The sequence below is a fragment of the Magallana gigas genome, chromosome 3 (assembly GCF_963853765.1).
Source record: "Magallana gigas chromosome 3, xbMagGiga1.1, whole genome shotgun sequence".
Classification (NCBI taxonomy): Eukaryota; Metazoa; Mollusca; class Bivalvia; order Ostreida; family Ostreidae; genus Magallana; species Magallana gigas.
The window spans coordinates 55475399-55494679 of record NC_088855.1 but is presented as its reverse complement, the minus strand read 5'-3'; the positions used below and the strand labels follow the sequence as shown (position 1 = coordinate 55494679).

General features: G+C 33.7%; 2 protein-coding genes and 1 non-coding gene across 3 annotated transcripts; all 3 read left to right on the top strand.

Annotated features, from left to right (window-relative positions):
- Positions 1 to 1569: 1569 nt before the first annotated feature.
- Positions 1570 to 10605, top strand: LOC105340308 (caspase-2). The gene is made up of 10 exons (XM_011446275.4): positions 1570 to 1737; positions 6706 to 6871; positions 7112 to 7195; positions 7523 to 7623; positions 7739 to 7927; positions 8287 to 8515; positions 8733 to 8876; positions 9018 to 9133; positions 9208 to 9367; positions 9959 to 10605. Exons 1-10 carry the CDS (start codon positions 1603 to 1605, stop codon positions 9976 to 9978), a joined length of 1344 nt encoding a protein of 447 aa, XP_011444577.3. The 5' UTR covers positions 1570 to 1602; the 3' UTR covers positions 9979 to 10605.
- A 559-nt stretch (positions 10606 to 11164) lies between these two features.
- LOC105340314 (failed axon connections homolog) lies at positions 11165 to 14603 on the top strand. Its single transcript, XM_011446290.4, has 6 exons — positions 11165 to 11383; positions 11764 to 11896; positions 12682 to 12878; positions 13105 to 13316; positions 13460 to 13576; positions 13673 to 14603. The coding sequence occupies exons 1-6, from the start codon at positions 11289 to 11291 to the stop codon at positions 13813 to 13815; spliced, it is 897 nt and encodes a 298-aa protein (XP_011444592.3). The 5' UTR covers positions 11165 to 11288; the 3' UTR covers positions 13816 to 14603.
- Positions 14604 to 17059: 2456 nt separating this feature from the next.
- Positions 17060 to 17141, top strand: Trnal-aag (transfer RNA leucine (anticodon AAG)). The gene has a single exon. It is a non-coding gene; the product is annotated as a tRNA-Leu (tRNA).
- Positions 17142 to 19281: the final 2140 nt, after the last annotated feature.

Here is a 19281-nt window from a genome sequence, read left to right as displayed (position 1 = left end):
AAATTGTACGATTTTGGAGATAGTTTTGTGTTTGATTGTTTGTTAAAAGAAAATAACGCCTTTTGGAAAGATGTTTTGATTGCTTGGTCATGTTATATGAAATCTTTTACTTACTCTCCGCATTTTAAAAACAAATTTCATTATATTCCAGTGTGGTATAACTCTAATATAAAAGTTAACAACAAACCAGTGTTTTTTAAATCCTGGTATGAAAAGGGAATAAAGGTTGTGCAAGATTTTTTTGATGATGATTGTAATCTTTTAGACTTTGGAGTTCTTAAAAACACATACAATCTATCTGACAGATGTGTGATGCAATACAATAGTATTGTTACAGCTATTTCAAAATATTTGAAATCATTGTTAATAGATAGGTCTTCTTTCAAAAGACTTCCTAATCCATATGTACTTTTATTTTTTGAACCTCTCATATCTTCTGAAAAATGTTCAAAAATCTTTTCTAATTTTTTGAATAAAAATGAGGCTATTCCAACCTCAATCAGCAAGTGGGAGGCAGAGCTTATGTCTTATGGAGTAGACACAATATCAGTGCAAGATGTTTTTAAAATTTGTTATAAAACCACCAGTGATTCTTCTGCCCAGTGGTTACAATTTCGTATCTTGCATAGAATTGTTCCTGTTGGAAAATACTTTAAGAAAATTAACATTAAAACTTCTGACTGTTGTGGTTTTTGTATGGAAAATGTTGAAACAATAATACATGTTTTCATTGCTTGTGATAAAGTACAAACACTCTGGAGTGATTTAAGTCTACATATATACAGAAAGACCGCTGAAAGAGTTGGTTTTAATGTTTCGAATGTTATTCTTGGTGAGCTACCATTGTCAAACACTAACAGGGTTATAAACTTCATAATTCTATATGTTAAACAATATATTTTTATATCCTTAATGCAAAATAAAATGCCAAATTTTCTTGGATTACTTAGTCATTTAAGATTAAAATATCATGTAGAAAAATATGCTGCTATCCAAAATCAAAAGCTGCGCAATTTTGAAAAATTGTGGCTTACGTGGAAAAACATTTTAGATTAGTTTATGATATTATGATTATTACTATTCGTATTATTATTTGTTATTTATTTTTTTGTTTTTTATTTTTGGGTTTTTCTTATTTATTTATTTTTTTTTTGAAGCAAAGTAACCATTTACCACTAATATTGAAAAATGTATGTAAATATACTTGTGTGTGAGTGAGTATGCATGTGTATAAAATTTATAAAAACTGAATTTATTATTGTCAACATTAGTATTAGTATGTATGGAACAAAAACAATAAATTATAAAAAAAAAAAAAAAAAAAAAAAAAAAAAAAATACTTTTAACGTCAGGCGCCTGTGATTGCATCCAATTATTTGTTTACAATAAGTTGAAGGGAGGTACAACTTGAATTTACACCATGTCTATTCTCTTAAATCTTGTCATCTGTAGGAGTTGGGGTGGGTGTTTCCTCGATTTCCATACAACAGACATATCGTCTACACTAGCTAAAAGTTGTGGGGGTTTTTTAATTCCGGAAACTTGTTTCTTCGGTTGGTTCGAAAACTACGTCTACTTTCGATTTATCTACTGTCACCTAAAATGAACAAACACGAATGGGATATAATTCGAAGAAACAGGGTTTTTATTCATAAGAATGTCTCTAATATCAACGAAGTTGTCGATTTACTTTATGAAAAGGGGATTCTGACTTTGAACCAGAAAGAATGTGTCGCGGTAAGATGTTTCAAATGCCTCAGCATTTCTATCATATATATCATGTATGGGAAGAGAGATATAACCACATGGCGAAAAACAATCTTTAAGCAAGTCCCTAAAGATGGCTCAAGAGTGGCGTGAAGGTGGCTTAAAGGACATGCAATCTTTAAGCCACCTTTAAGTCACCTTTAGGCTGAGCTTAATGTCCCAACTTCTTTAAGTCACCTTTAAGTTGTCTTTACACCAACTTTATTAAGTTCCCTTTAAGTCAAGTTTGATCAACCTGAACAGATTCATCGTAAATACATAAACTAAATGCAATAGATCTTTTACAGGGATGGGAGGGGGTGATCCAAGTGATGATATATAATTTCCAAGGAAGGGGGAGGAATGTTCCAGGTGGTTTTAAATGTCAGCACACACCATGCAGAAACAGGTTTCTACACCTAAGTTTTGCATGTGTAAACATAGTCGCTCCAGATAGCTATTATCAACACCGCTCCAATGGACACAGATTGCCATTTATATAAAATTCTTTAATTTTTTTTTTTTTGGTTTCAAAATTATTGTAGGGGCGAGCAAAGTCTCTGTATCTAAATCTGTGCATGAAATTGAAGTATGTTTGTTTTCTATTATAAATTAATCGGTGAAAGCTCTCTCTCTATCTCTCTCTCTCTCTCTCTCTCTCTCTCTCTCTCTCTCTCTCTCTCTCTCTCTGTTCATCCGGTTATGAAACAAAATTGTAAAAAATGAACGAATTATATATGATTTAATCGGTTTAATTTAAGATATGTATTTTTTCCAATTTTAATTATTTTTAGGTCTAATTCTTGATCTGCTAGATACATGTTAAAGATGAAAAGACTCTCAACTGCCTTTGTTATATCAGGCGGGATATTACTGCTTTGTTTGTCTAGACATAGTTTTGTTCATTTGTGTATATCTAGTTAAAGTCTATTGTTTGTCCAACTTAAGAAAACCCCTGGAACTAACACAGAATATACAAAATATACACAACAGGTGTCAATTGTGCCCAGATGCACATCATGTCAATAAATGTATGCAAGAGTAAAATCTAGAGGCTAATCAATTACTGTACCGGTGATCACAAATGGGGGTTAATTATTTAAACATATTTATAAGGGTAAATATATCACATACCCGGCTGGGTACATCATAAAAACTATATGTACATGTATATGACTTGTATACATCATTTGCAATTGCCACATGCAGTAAATACGTAAGTGGTAATCGGTAACATTATTTGTTTTAGAATTGATAGTTTAAAAATCATGTATACAATTAAATATTTAAATATATATAATTTAATTTGTTATTCTTGATCTGTTGTAAATGTATAATAATCAATATTATAAAAATTATACATGCTTGAACGGCACCGTGATCATGAAAACCGGGAAATTGCGTAGAACTAATACCCTTATAGTTTCAATGCATTTAAAAAAAATTTCTCCTTCTTCCTTGCATTTCATTTAGTTATAAATTAGGTGAACGTATATCTACCCAGTTTAAATTTATTAACTAAGTGCTAGTAAGCCTAACAGTTTTCAGTCATGTATAATATGTATTTTTTTGACTGAAGATCAAGTACTGTATTTCATTCAAAATACATGCATGCATGTAATTTATAAATCAGATATAATTGATTGTTACAAACTGAATGGAAGTCAAAATCTTTTCAAGTAAAAAATACACACTCATTACATTGATTCAATAGCCACTAATATAAAAACCACTTAAAAGACATTAGTTGCCGTGGTGCAGAGGGAGTGAGGTGATGCTAGTAGATGAATGGTCCCGTGTTCAATTCTCCTCTTGGGCATTTTGAATTTTTTTTAATTTTTTTTTTACTAGAGCAAAAACCATTTTTTAATACCTTTTCTGTCTTTGAATCATTGAAACTTGCGACAGAATATACCCGGTACATCATTTATACTTATCTACAGTACATGTTCATGTATAATCAATTTCTCTTGTTAAAATGGCTGCGTTGTGTGTCTAGATGTGCTTTTATTTCTTTGTGTATATCTAATTAAAATCTATTGTTTGTTAAACCTCAGAAAAACCCTGGAACTAACACAGAATATACAGGATATACACAACAGGTGTGTTTTTTATTTCAGACGCAAGGTCATGCTTTTTTTTTAAAAAATATTTCGCATATAGGTTGAATGTATTAGTCCATTGATCACAGCTGGTTAAATTTTCATAATGTTAATACATTTTGTTGGTAAATTAAGCACAATATTGAATTAAAAGATTTTTTTTAAATGGCTTTAAGGTGGCTTAAAGAAGTTTGGACATTAAGGACCTATAAGTTATCCTTAAATGTGGTTTAATGATGGCGTAAAGATAGTCTTTAAGCTGCCTTTAAGCACCTTTAAGCCATCTTTATGCTTTCCTCAAGCCACCTTTAAGCACCACTTATAGCTTGAAGGTGGCTTAAAGATTGTCTTAAAGCTACCTTTAAGCTATCTTTAAGAACTTAAAGTCATTCATTCTGTGAACTTTATATACCCTATTTATACTCGTCTGCCGATCCTGTGTTTTTAAACTCAAACCTAATCAATTGCTTGATGTATGCGGACGATATATTTTATTATCTTCATCAGCAGATGGGTTGCAACAAAAGCTTAATATCTTGCAAAAATACTGCAATGATTGGTGTCTCAATATTAATACATCCAAAACCAAGATAATAGTTTTCAATAAAGCAGGCAGACTCTCTAAATTTTAATTTAACTTTGCTGATGTTGAACTTGAATGTGTCTCTGAATACAAATACTTTGGTGTGTCATTTTGTTCCTCAGGCTCATTCTCCTTTGCTCAAAGGCAGCTTTATCAAAATACCTTAAAATCTTTTTTCAAACTCAAAAAGGATTTTATTTCTCTGAATCCAGACATCAAAACCACATTTCACATTTTTGATCATACTATTAAACCTATTTTATTGTACGGAGCGAAAATTTGGGGGTATTTAAGCGGGTATTTTAATCCATTTGCAAACAAAAGGACTAAGTGCGGTTTTATGCAATTTTTGCCCCCCCAAAATCAAAGTTTTAGAAAGAGCTTTAAAATAAGATGAAAGATAGTTAAAATCATATTGAAAATAAAGGTGTAAAAGGTTATCACCACAGTGACGTCATAATGTAGAAATGACGTCATGAATATTGCATTATTTTGATAAATTGATGTTTTGTAGCAAAATATGGGTGTTTTCCGATGGTTTTTCGACTGGGAAACATCAAGCGCAGGCTTGCTCAAGTACCATTTTTTAGTATAATATGTATACCTATCTGAAGAAAAACATATGTTAAAATTGCACTTGAGCAGACCTGCGCTCTATACTTCCGAATGCAAAATATAGAGCAAAAATGAGAATATCTTCATTTGTTTGCAATTTTGCCGGAATTAGGTCATTTAAGTGATGTCATAGATAAACAGCGAGTGAGCAATGATGACTAAAATCAAGATTAAAGTTATAGGCATCCTCTTTACAATGATTTGTGAAGATTTCATTTTCATACGATACTATTCAAAAATTGGTTGAAATCGGGGGCAGATATTTGACCATACCGCACATAGTCCTTTCAGATCTCTGGTTGTGCTATGGACAAAATTTATTCCAACACACTTTGTGACAAATTGCATGCATTTTAAGTTTTGCAAATCAATACTTGGTGTGCATAAATCTGCAACAAACTTTGCTGTTCTATCTGAACTGGGAAGATTTCCCATACATTTTGAAATCATAAGATCTATTTAAACTAATTGGTACAGACTTTAGAATCAAAGTCAATCCTTTCCACTTTTCTATAATGCTTATTGTGAATCAAAACAGTTGTTCGAACAGAATATATTTCCTCCTGGTATGGATCAATTTAATTTTTAACTAACAGCATTGATGGGATTAAAAATTTACTGTCAGTAACAATACAAAAATCAAAAGGGCACTTAGAGACTGTATATTTCAATACTATATTAAAGAATGGAATTCTAAATTCAATGTACTTGCTGAAAAAAAAATACCGGTAGGTTGCTACTGCACTTTTAAGCGGACCTAACGGGTGTGAATCGGGTGACTTACCCATTAGTCTATGTGTCACTCTTTTTAGTTTTTTAAAGATAGTCCATTAGTCAATGGATGTTTTAAAATAAATATTATTTCGATATTTTTCACGCTAAACAAATTTAGTTTGTTGTTTTATTGGATAAAACTCTGATTACTTATATTTTTCTTTGTTAAATACCGTGTATATCAATTATATTTTGGAATTTTTTTTGCCATACAAGATTTTCTTTGTTCTAAAACTTCTGGTCGCTAACTAATACAGCGCCATTTGAAAATTGCCCTCAACCAGGACATATCATCTAAATGTAAGTATAAAAGTTGAAATTTTATGCATATATAACATGATTAATTGTTAGAATAGCTATTACCTTATATATGACTCATCTTGAATGGATTTAGAAGAAATAGTTATCTTTAATTGTATCTCAGAACATAAACCGGTTTGGTCAGTAAGTCAGATTTATAGAATAACATAAAAAGGATTATATAGGATAAATAATAAGAGTATGCACGTGCAAATTGATACAAAGATATTTTTAAAACACATACCAGTATGCTACATTTATATTTAGATAGGCTCTCTATCTCTCTCTCTCTCTTCCCATACATGAAATGGCTTATTGATAAAAATTCAGAGGCCTGTGTTGTTTTTTAATAACCCAGATTTTTTGTGTCTCTGACGTCTCCTACTTTTGGCCGAAATATTTAAATTCCCCAATTCTGATTAGTACCTCCAGATAATCAACGTTATGATACTTGTACAGTTGTGGCTAAAACATATCCATTGTCTCGTTGGCCATGTTACTTTCAAGACTTTGATTACCAGATTAAAAAGAAAAACATTTTCCAAATTTAACTGAATTTATCTAGAATAAATGTAAATTTTGCAGTCCCAGCCAGTTGACAGAAGAGCATATGAGATGCTTGACATAGTGGTGAAGAGAGGACCGCGGGCCTTCCCTTGTCTGGTGGAGGCTCTACGCGAAACTGAAAATCCAGTGGCAGCTAATCAATTGGAGGGAAATGCTGGATCCACCACTGATCCAAACAAAACCAGTAACTAGCTAAATATAAGGTTTCAGTCTATAATCCATATACATGTACAGTATCAGAATCTGAGCTACGCCTTATGCCTTTCCTTCTAACCCATTATGTAAATGATTTCTTTGTCAATTGTAGATTCAAGTTATCATCATAAATTCAATAATGTTGTAGATAAAACAAAAAATATGAAAATAGCTAGGCCAGTTTAAACTTCAAAAGCTAAATCCTATCTTAATTGTCCTCTTTTTACAGAAACATACACAAAGCCAGGCCCTCCCAAAACACTCCCCACACACCTCCAAGGGGTACCACCATCAGAGGACAACAGTTCATATGGTATCAAAGAGATTTGTGTAAAAAGTGTCCAGTATACATGTTTAAAAATAACATTACAATGGAGAGCTTGTGAATGAATCCAAGTTCTATATTTCAGTATTTATTTTTCATCACATAACTAAATGCATCAACAGACATTTGATTCAATATACATTGTTTTATTTAAGTGTTAATATGACACTATGCAGCAGGAGAGAGAGATAGAGAGAGAGAGAGAGAGAGAGAGAGAGAGAGAGAGAGAGAGAGAGAGAGAGAGAGAGAGTATATCAAATAAATAGAAAATTAATAGTATCAGCTAATGACTATATCCAATACATTCTCTTGTAGTTGAATGGATGGATGATGTAGAACTGACTAAACTTGAAGACAACTTTATTCGTACTGATCCCAAGTTTGTGATGGAGATGAAAAAACTTCACAATGAACATGTTAGTTTTGTTTCACCTAGCAAACACTCCCATATGAGATATTCAGTTCAGACATTTGGCAGTAGAACACCACTTATTTCATATGCACTAAATCCTATTTTTTCTTTTTTCGTAGATGTACAATATGACAGGAGATAAGAGTAAGCGTGGGAAGTGTTTGATGATAGACAGTATCCCCAATGACTTCTGTCAGCAGGGAGAATGTCACACCATTGTTGACTCCAGTAAAACTCTGATACACCAAACCCTCAAACAATGTGGCTTCAAGTGTATCTACTACACCCGGAATAGTGGAACCTCTCAGGTCAGTTGCTAAAGGTGCCACTGTAAAGACACTGTGGAACCACTTCAGTCAATAACATAAAGGTGCCACTGTAAAGAAACTGTGGAACCACTTCAGTCAGTAACATAAAGGTGCCACTTTAAAGAAATTGTGGAACCTTTAAGGCCAAAAAGAGCCCCTCGTACAGAGTCAGTGGATTTTATTACTCTGGTAAATAACAAAAAGGTACCAAGAAACTGTTGAACCCTTTTGATTATTAACAAAAAAGGTGGCCTTGATTTAAATGTTTATACTTGAACTGTGTATACATGTAACTATTTTGTACATAACCATTGGTAAACAGAACTGGGTAAATAAGACTAAAACAATTATTACTTCAGACAATAAAAGAGAAGATACTTCAGGAGATGAACAAGCCGGACCATGTACAGTACTCCTCCTTTCTTGTGATATGTGTGACCACTGGCCCTAATCCACAATACATATATGGCAAAGATGGAGAGAAGGATTGCTTGCCAATCCAGGAAATACAGGATATGATGTCACAATGTAAAGCATTTAGTAACAAGCCAAAGATGTTAATGGTTCATACTGTGCCAGAGTCAAGCTGTAAGTTATATTTGTATAGAATAAGGTGAATAAATTAACAACAGCTTTTGGATGAATGAATTAACAGTCTAACTTATCAAAAGACCTTTATTATTTAGCTACCTTCTATAATCATCATTGTTAGTAAAAATGATATGTGCAAACTGGTGTTACAGTACCTTTGTGTACCTTTTTAAGTATTTTATTTCATGGGTGTACGTCATTCTGTGTTCTGCAGTGAAATGTTATCACAGCTTCCCATTGGCTGAAGACAGGGATCAAAGGTTAAGTGACTCCATGCAGTACCTGACTTTGGAAGGGGAGGGCACCAGTTCACAGAATGGTGGGGACCTGTTTGTTGTGTCTGTGCGACTTGAACCAGGTGATTATTGATTTTCTGGACAAGGTCAGGAATAAGCTTGGGCATTCAGATATTCTGAGAGCTTAAAATAAATTTAAGCTCTATTATTATTGCATTTTGTTAATTAGAATTTACTATAGAATCAATTTTGGTGTCTTATAGGTATTAGTTTCCTGGTCAAAATTCAAGGGAAGACAGGAGCGTATTTCAGTAATGCATTAGTCTATGTGCTGCTGAAGCATGCTGCCAACCGATCCTTTCTGGAAATGACAAAAGAGGTAAGCCACTAAGAGTTTGACTGATATCTGTACAAGACTGTAGACTCGTCACTCAGGTGATGTTGTGATTTCAGATGGATAGGTTGTTTGAGTCTTGTGAATACGAGGGTGAGGACAGTGTGGATGCCAATCCCTACAACAAGCGAGTTCATCGGCGAGTGAGAGTGGCTCGACTGTCCATCCTGACAAAGCCTGAGAAAGAACTCTTCCTCTTCCCTCAGTATGAAGACACAGGTAATCCCAAACTAGATGACCCCATATGAAATAATGTAGTTATATTCCATAAAACAGCAAAAAAATATGCAGAGATATACATGTGATCCCATGTTACCTGTACAGTTGTTTACTAATCAGGTGAAAAAAAAATTTCGTGATACTGTAATTGCAAATCAAATTACTGTGAAATCATTTAAATTCGTGGGGGCCAATTTCGTGGACTGTGGGTTTTTTTTTTTTTGCTTATTTTTGGGGATGTTTTTGTGGATGCATCAGTTTTCAGTTTCAGAAAGAAAACGCACTCTTTTAAAATTTGTTTTCATTGAGGATGTAAATTCATGGGAGACGGCTACCCATGATGACCACAAAAATTGAGCCACCATGAATTCTAATGATTTCACAGTATCATAAATTAGTTGTAAAGTTTAAACCCAAAAAGAGGAAAATAAATTTGATATTCTGTAATAATAAATCAGATGATGCAATATCAAATTCATGTGCCAAGCAGGAGCTGATCAGGTACCCACTGTCTACATGTGTACTGTATGTTGAATCTCTTACTTAGAAAATCTCAAAATCTTATCTACCGGTATTGTCTTGATTTTCTAGGAACACAGGTGTCTGGTTAGGTCTAGGAGAGCGAGTACCTCATAATGTATGCTCGGAAATCAGAGGAAACACACTGGAAACAGATATGAAATTACATATATTGGTGTAAAACAGGGAGAGCCATTCAACAGCCTGGCAGCCTCAGTATCAAATCCTGACCTTCTTCTGTAGACTTTATAAACTGTGATAATTTCATTTAGACTTTTAAGTTTTAATCTGTAGTTTTTTACCTCATTATTTGTAAATTTCATGTCAACATGCTAATAATGAATACTCCACATGATATTGAGTGCGTGTCTCTCTGTTTTATTCTTCTGCATGTGGATACAGGTGGATAGACTAGATCTCATTTTTCACCTGATGTCCTATCCAAAAAAAAAAAATTCCTTGGTACCAGTATATGGCACTAAAAAAATTATATTTAATTATGTAAAAACGATGGACAATTTACCAAGGAAACTTATTTTTCACAAACTATAAAGAAAAATGTGGGTTAAACAAAATGCATGTAATATGAAATGGATATTTCAATCAAAAAATGTATTTGAACTAGAATCATATATAGCCTTTGACATGAATTTTTTTTTTGAAAATTTGATGTATAATACTTCTTTATGTGTGGTAGAAATAAAAAAAGGAAGCTTAAATTTGTTTTAAAATTTCAAAACCGCCCGTTCTAGTTTTTTTGAAAATTAGTCAGTTCAAGTATTATTAAGAGGACAGGCACGTTGCATCGATTTTGAAAGGGGGGGGGGCGGGCAGACACTCGTCCAAAAAATCTTGACAAGCAAAAAAAAAAGGGGGGGTTACTTTCCAAAATCCTGAAAATCCTAATCCGGGGGGGGGGGGGAGGAGAAGTAGAAGTATATACATTTAACTTCAATTTCACTGTTTATTTCCTTATTTTCAATTCATTTTTTTACATGGTCCCATTAAATGCCCCCCCCCCAAAAAAAAAAACCCGCAAAAAACACACACCTTTAATTACATCCCGATCCGCCATTGTTCTTACTTGTGCTTACTTTAAATTTCATTTGGCTGAAATCATCACCGTTAAATTTTTTCAGCGAAGAATTAATTAATTTTATTTAAATGCATCGATCTTTGGAGAATAACGAATTTATCAACTACTTTATACATATCATCCCCTCCTAATATCGATTTCGGAATCCTAAAAACGACCCCAAGAAAATTCGGTAACTTATAAACATCATCGAATTCCAAAACTCTTGACCCGAAACATCACGAACAAGCCGAGTCTGATGAAATATACACAGCTTGTTAAATACATCAATACACAATCTTATACGACCTCTGGGACTTCAGAACGATGATAGGGCTGGACACATGGACCTGGGTGGGTCTAGCCGGGGTTGGAGCCCTGCTGTGCGTGGGTGTAGGTGCTTTTATTATCCGTAGTCGACGGTGAGTAATTTACACTGATATAGATATTTGATACATCAGTTACAATGAGAGCTAGAGATCTATACGATTGAAAAAAATTACACACAGATATTTATGCAATATTTAAGTGTTTCTAGAAAATTTAGAGTAACAAATTTAAATCATATTTAAACAATACTGCAATACAGTTATCACGCACATTACAGCAACACCGAAATGTTTTTGAAACGCGCAAAAATATTTATGTACGGAAGCCCCTCTGGGAGAAAATAACATAATCTAATGGAGAAAGGTACTACAATATGAACATGCACTGTAGTGGTATGTGCTGTGTAGTTAATATCCACTTCATTGAATACTTTTAACACGACCATGTAATCTAAGTAACCTTCATCTCTCAGGAGGAAGCTAGCTGCCCCACGTGACGTTGTGGTGGTCCACCACTTTTTCGGCAGAGGGTTAGTGGTACCCAGCAAGTCCCCATTCCCGATGAAGCTTGAAACTTTTTTGCGTATGACCAAAACACCGTATATGGTAAGTATAAACATTAGCTCTATAAATAACATTATTCACATCCAGTAAATAGTTTGATTTTTTCAAAAAGTTCTGAATTATTGTGAGTATTCAAACAGTATACAATTATTTAATGCCTGAGCAGTCAATAGACCCGAATATTTTCCCTTGGTGCAGGGAACAGCTCAGTATGATCTATTGCCCGAGGCCATGACCTCGGGCAAGAGATCATACTGAGCTGTTCCCTGCACCAAGGGAAAATATTCGAGTCTATTGACTGTTCAGGTATTAAATAATTGTTTTATTACCTAATTCCGTTTTTAGTATTCTGTGTTCACAATAATAAATTACAGAAGGTTTTCATACCATTATGCATTCAGGTCATTGTTAATCAATACCAATATGACCAAAAAGATAAATTTTAAGAACAATAATACAATAAACATAATAAAGTTGTCTTTTAATCTTGTAGCAAATAAACTTTTTTCTAAAATTAATACGTTGCCGGTCCAACAGATCGCAGTCTATTGACCGGCGGTCCAATAGGTCACAGTCTATTGACCAACAGTCTAATAGATCACATTCTATAGACCGGCAGTTCAATAGATCACTTTCAAACCTGAATACACATGTAAAATAGACAAAAATATTTAATCAAGTTGTAAAGTCTCAAGAATATTTGGGTATTAATATATTTACAAATCATAGCTCTATACGGTCCATAAACCCGAATTTCAAGTAGAGCTGCATTTCTACAGCCAGCTCACTATTCGTATCAATATTTAAAATAACTTTCATATCTCTAGAATGACCACAGCGGCCGAATGTCGACGAAAGGTAAGACCCCCTGGATTGAATACAACGACACCCAGGTAACAGACTCACAGTTCTGTATTGAGTTCATCAAAAAGAAAATGGACATCGACTTAAACAGGAGCCTGAGTGAACAACAGAAAAGCATTGCCAGGGCCTTCCTCAAACTGATAGAGGAAAACTTTTACTGGTAAAGCTTGGTTTACGTCCATCTCATAACGTACATGTAACACACATAAACTGTTTATTGATTAAAACACAAATACATGTGTTATCCTTTCTACCACAGAATTCGCATTATTGAAATAGTGAACAGGTTAATTACAACTTTAAATTTTCTGTAACTTATTTTTCGTACTTTTCAGTTCCTGTTCATCACATTGTGTCAGTTTGGAGTTTTTAACTTATAATTGTAGGACCATGTGCATTGAATTGTTTTGTAACGAAGACAACATACCACTGTTAAAGACCCAGGCCCCCCTGAAGGGCCCCGGGTTCTGGCTTTACTATTGGTTTGTAAAGCGCGCCATCAAGAACGCCACCTGGGGGCACGGTATTGGGCGCCACAGTGTGGATGAGGTTTGGAGCATAGCACAGGGCGACATTGAGGCGCTGTCTCATTTTCTAGGTATTTTGATATAAACGTGGTTCATCTAAACCATGGCCATGGCAAACAGTGTCTGGCCTCTCAAGCTTCGTCACATGTTTTCTTTTTTAAAATTGACCACGTGTGTGAATTTCTATAAATCACTTTTAAATATGTTCTTTCAGGAAATAAGAGGTATTTTATGGGTGACGAGCCTAGCGAGATAGACTGTTCATTGTTTGGAATGTTATCTCTGCTCCTAGTGTCCATGCAAGGAACGAGATACGAGGCTTTCACCAAACGTAAGTACACAGTTAAAATAATATGTACCCATACATAACCGTGTTGTGATGCAATGACCTGACGTCAGAGACATTACCTGTAATTATGTGTTACAGAGCACCATCCTAACCTGTTGACCTACTTCCAGAGGATGAAGTCAACCTATTGGGCGGACTGGGACAATCTCATCACTTCTAGCGAAAGCTTCAAAAACGATCACGGAAAAGTGTATTTCGCTGAAAATGTCGTTAAAAAATGATTTTGATCATTTAACTAATGTTACGGGTTATTACGGGCCGCCAGAACCGCCAGAAGGCGATCCGTTATTTGATATACATTTAATGGTTATTTTTATGAATTAGAAGTAAATTTTCATGAGGAAATATGTTTATGCCTTTTAAAAAATATTACATATTTTTTGTTTTTCTCGTAAATGTAAAATATGTCATACTTAGTAGACTGTCGTGTTTGGCGCGTTTTTATCGAGACTAGCATCTATTCGGAAAAATTTTGAGTTCTTCGTTCTGTAAAAAACAATGTATCGGGATCTGTATATGGGACATACTAAAGACTTGAATGACATTAAATTTTATACAAGCTTATCTTTTAAAAAGATTGGTGAGCTAGCGCTGTAGCCATCATAAAACACAGAAGCAGATTTCTAAAACATTGGTTTATATTTCTGAATCGATTAATTAAATAGGAAGGCATAGTGGTGTACTGGAATTGTACTGGAGTGGGGTCTCAATTTAGAACTGTGAATCTAGAGGCATGGCATAGCTCATTGACTGTGCCTTAATCATTATGTATCTTCTGTAATTTCAATTTCGAAGTGAAAATTTTCAAGAACCATTGGTACTGTTTTGTAGCAATCGTATCTTCTCGGGCCTTTCCGTCAAGCTCGGAAAACATATCCGAAGTTGTTTTCCGAGTTTTAAGAAATTTAACATAAAGCTAGCTATTTATTATAATATTGAAAATAACTTTGCATTATAAGACTTCAGCTACTGTTACTTTTTGACATGTACAATAAAACACAAAACTTTATGTGAAAATGATAAAACGAAATTCAAATGGTACAGTTTATCTACAGTAGTACAGTATTCCCAGAATCCCCTACTATGGAGTCGAGCATGCGTATTCCAGTGAAAAAGACTAACGTAGTTGCGAGAGAAATAAATGATATATTTGAAGTTCTATGTGCTGCGTTAAATATGACGACTTTGTTTGTGTATTTATTATATTTCCAAGTGAAATGTGGTAGAAAAATATCATGAAATGACATCCATATCAATTTTTTACGCAAAAATATGAGAATATGATGAAAATTTAAAATAACCTGAAAATTTGAACTTACTTATTTTTTAAATTCTTTTGAGAACCTCGTGCAATTAAATAACCATGATTATCTCCAGAAACTGAAGTGTAGATAAGATTTATAATTCCATTAAGGAAAAAATTATCCGGCCTATTTTTTACCTTTAGACTGTTAAAATTGTGCATATTCCACCAGATGAGCATGTTTAAAATAATCCTTTTTTATTTTATCATGTGATCCCTTGAAATCATATAAACTAATGCATTAAGTTTTAATTCAATACAATGCAACAAAAAATAAAAACGGTTTGAAATACATAATTTCCAAAAGAATAATGATGAGTTGAACTTTGTTTTAGAATAATGTACAAATCAGTGAGTTTTCCATTACTTCATACTTTGGCAATGAACATACAATTACCGTTAGAAATGCTTAGAGTAACGAACTCGATTCTTAATAATAACAGTAAAATATTGTTCAACTTTAAAACGTGTTGCTGAAAATATATTGAAATTTTCCATATACATTAGTACAATTAACTCGTTATTTTCTTCCTTGTGGTCTGTTTTTTTTATGTAAACAACCAATGATGATGCATACAACAATTATATTTTTGCGGCCCATTTGACGTTTGCGTCAATATGAATTCTTGTTCTTTCTGAAATAAATAAGGCAGCTACATTGTAAACATACAAATAAAATTGGATGTAATTAATTTAAGCAATAAAATGCTTTCTTTGATGATTCATGCGGGTTAATTATTAAGGTGGCGACATTGCAGAAAATTACATAGCCCGCGTACCGTTATAGTGGGTTATTTAAACTTTTTTCTGCAATGATAGCTACCTTCAGAACCCCCATTAATCACCAAAGAAATCATGTATTTGTTTAGATTTACATGTACATCTTTCTTTTAACTAAAAAATAAAATAATTATAAATGTAAGTAAAATTCACTAAAATACTGTTAATGTTCATCAGTAAGTTAGCTAAAAGAAACAGCTAAATTGTCTCCCATTGAGTCAGACAACATCATGATTATTTCGTGCAGTCCGTGATTTACTTAGATTGCTGTAGATTTCGACCAATCGATAAACGGGGTGTATAGACTTCAGTATTCAGTGTATATTTCCCCTTATCTTTGCGACGTTCACTTTTCTATGAAATTCAATACACTTTGCTAATTCATGCACCATGAGCACAAATACACAGGCGGCACAGTACGTGTTTTGAGTACATTTACTTTTGAAGATTAAATGAGACTTTCAATCTTATATAACCAATTTGATTTGCACTTTTGAAAAACTATCATTAATATATATATCTACTCCTTATAATAAAAAAAAAATTCTCAAGAAGTTTCTGGCACTATATTTTTTGTCGCGGAAGCTAACTAAATAACACGTTTTCAAATATGGCTGTTCCATGTATGGTTCATATAGATCTGTGACTAAGAGCGTAAATAATGGCTTTATAGCGGCGATACACAATATCTAATACAAATAGACATCAGTATGAAAATATAAATATAAGCATTGAATGCTTATTTTTGGATGTCGTCGGTCCAATGACACACCAAGGAGTGCAGACAAGTTATCACACACGGCGCTTAGGCGGTATTCTGCACCGCTTGGTGTGTCATAGGACCGACGACATCCAAAAATAAGCATTTAATGGTGTTGTGTGTATTAATTACCTTATGTTAGGTCGTACACTGTATGCGTTTTCGTTTTACTGGATTACTTGTCATTCATCAGCGCATATGGTTGGTCAAAATAAAATGCGCGCTTTTGCCCACCCCGCGGTTCATATTTTTAAAATGAGTAATCATTTAAGACGTATTGATAAAAAAAAAAGACAATTAATAATTATTGTATGTATGTAATCAGCTATATTTTCATTATGGACAATCGTACATGTACCTTGCAATATGCTTTTTAATTCGTTAGCTGGTTGTTAGGGTGAATGAATTTTGCAAGCTATGGCTTTCCATACAAAACTCACACGTATGGGTGAACTACATAAGGCGTTGTGTATTTATCATAAGACTTACTGACCAAAACATCTCTTTCTAAGATATTTATATATTTTCACTTATGGCAGTAAATCATGAAATAGACTAATAGCAATAAGTTTTATATTAATTGTTTAAACTGAACGCATTTACACTACACGTGAAGTCATGAGGTAGCGTGGCCGAGCGGTCTAAGGCGCTGGTTTAAGGCACCAGTCTCTTCGGAGGCGTGGGTTCGAATCCCACCGCTGCCAATTAGTTTTATTGTTTTTCCACACGGAGATATTTGACTCAATCTGAGTTGCAAATAAAAAAGTACACCCCCTTTTCAGTTGTTAAATCCCTGTGAGTCAACACTGACATTGTGACCAATATCTCAATGATAAACAGCAAATTTCAAGCTCTAAAATAATTTGCAGCTAAAATATTTTTCCAGTTTTCAAGAATAACACACACACAAATTTAAAAAAAAATAATTAATGGTTTATCGTTAAATCATATTTTAATGCAAGTATTTTATCTATTCATCAAATAATAAATGACTTTGTTTAGCCATTAGAAAACTTATTAAGGTGGTATGGGCCACCTCTATATTGTGACACATCTCCTATCGATGTAAACAATAAAATCAAGTGTAATATGTTTTACGGTGCGACCGTTGGGGCGAGCACAGCATGTGATCAAACAATGAATTATAATAAATTAATAAAATTAAATTAACAACGTGAAATTTGAATGCCAAAAAATAAAACATACCTATTTTTCAGTAAATTTTCATTATTCATAGTTTATAAGATTTATCATAATTTATTTATTTATATGTAGAACAATAGTTTAATCTCATATACAATGTTGTTAAATAATAAAGATTTTAATATATAAATATTCATTGCACTGCATCTCCTCTTTTAAAGTGATTGTGATTATGATTGATTTCCCCCTTTTTTTTGCAGCAGACATTTTTTCTTAAACTTACATATAAAACTTGACTCATCATAGAGCTCCCCCCATGCTAAATTTTTTTTCATTTTTGTCAATTTATACATAGAAAATCGACTTACCATGGATTTGCCCCTCCACTTAAAAAAAAATAATTAATGTTTAATTTCATTTTTAATTTACGCTTAAAAATATTTGCTTATCATGTTAAAAGAACATGGTGTTGTCCCCCCCCCCCCCCCCCCCCCCCCCCCCCCCCGCATGTAATAAATGGAAGTGAAAATAAAGAAACCATTGAACTGCTAAAGAGCTGAAGGATTAGAATTTTCATGATTTATTTTTCTATATGCTTGCAAAGATTTTTTGGATGAGGCTGCCATCCACCCACCCACCCCCTTTAAAAAAAGGCGCTGCTACGTATAACGTTACGTTTCAGGAAATTACCGTAATTATAGTGAATAAAATATTTGTGAGCATTCATCCAAATCAGTGCAATTTACAACTGTTTCCTGTATCTGAAGAAATGTCCTTATTCGTCAGCTGTTCTTTATCTTAGCCTTTGCAATATTTTAAGAGGATTTTGGTCATTTCAGCAGATTTACAATAACTTCAATTAGAGTAATTTCCCCTTATCAGTGCTTATTGTGACGTCAAAGCTGACGTTGGTTAAGTGTCGTCTTACTCTTTAAAACTCCCCTGAGAAATAAAAGTATGCGAAGTATACTGTTTTATTTACTTAAAAAGCATGATGTTCTTAAAATTACACATCTTTTAAGCTTTTCAAAGGTTTTACTTTGATTCTCGGGAGAACGTGATGTTGGAACGTGAGGTTGGAAACCATTGGTACTATGAATTGTGGGTCAAAATTTACTGACTCCGAAAAAATATATCGGATCAATGTGTAAACGTTTGTGACGTCACACGATTATTTTTGATTGAAAGTGTACTGAGGTGAACTTTAGAGGTAACATTGACTGTATGTCGCTTACATCGTTATTGTTTTTACTGTCTAAATTTGTCTTGCTGATTCTCGTGAGAGTGTGAAGTGATAAAAATTGCCATGATTACAGGGAACTACTGGGACGATTAAAACGATGCATTACTGGTCCGATTTACTGACGACAAAAAAATCCGTTGAATGAATGTGCAACTAGTCCGAATTTTCTATTCACACACGCCTTGCCGGTAGAGCTCGCTTCGCGCCGGCGCTGCGCGCCGGCGAGCTGCGCTCGCTAATATTTGATTTTAAATCTTTTCTTTCCCAGATTTGTTGATTGACAGCTTAGTGCAGTGGGTCTGAGTGTTAACTATGAATCTGTCTGTCATGAGTTCGGATGGCGCTGGGGTCTTTAAAAATTGAAGATCACCCACACAAAATTATACCATGATAAAACAAAAAAGTATCCATTTGAAGTAAGACTGGAGCTCATAATACCAAAATGAATTCAAATATTC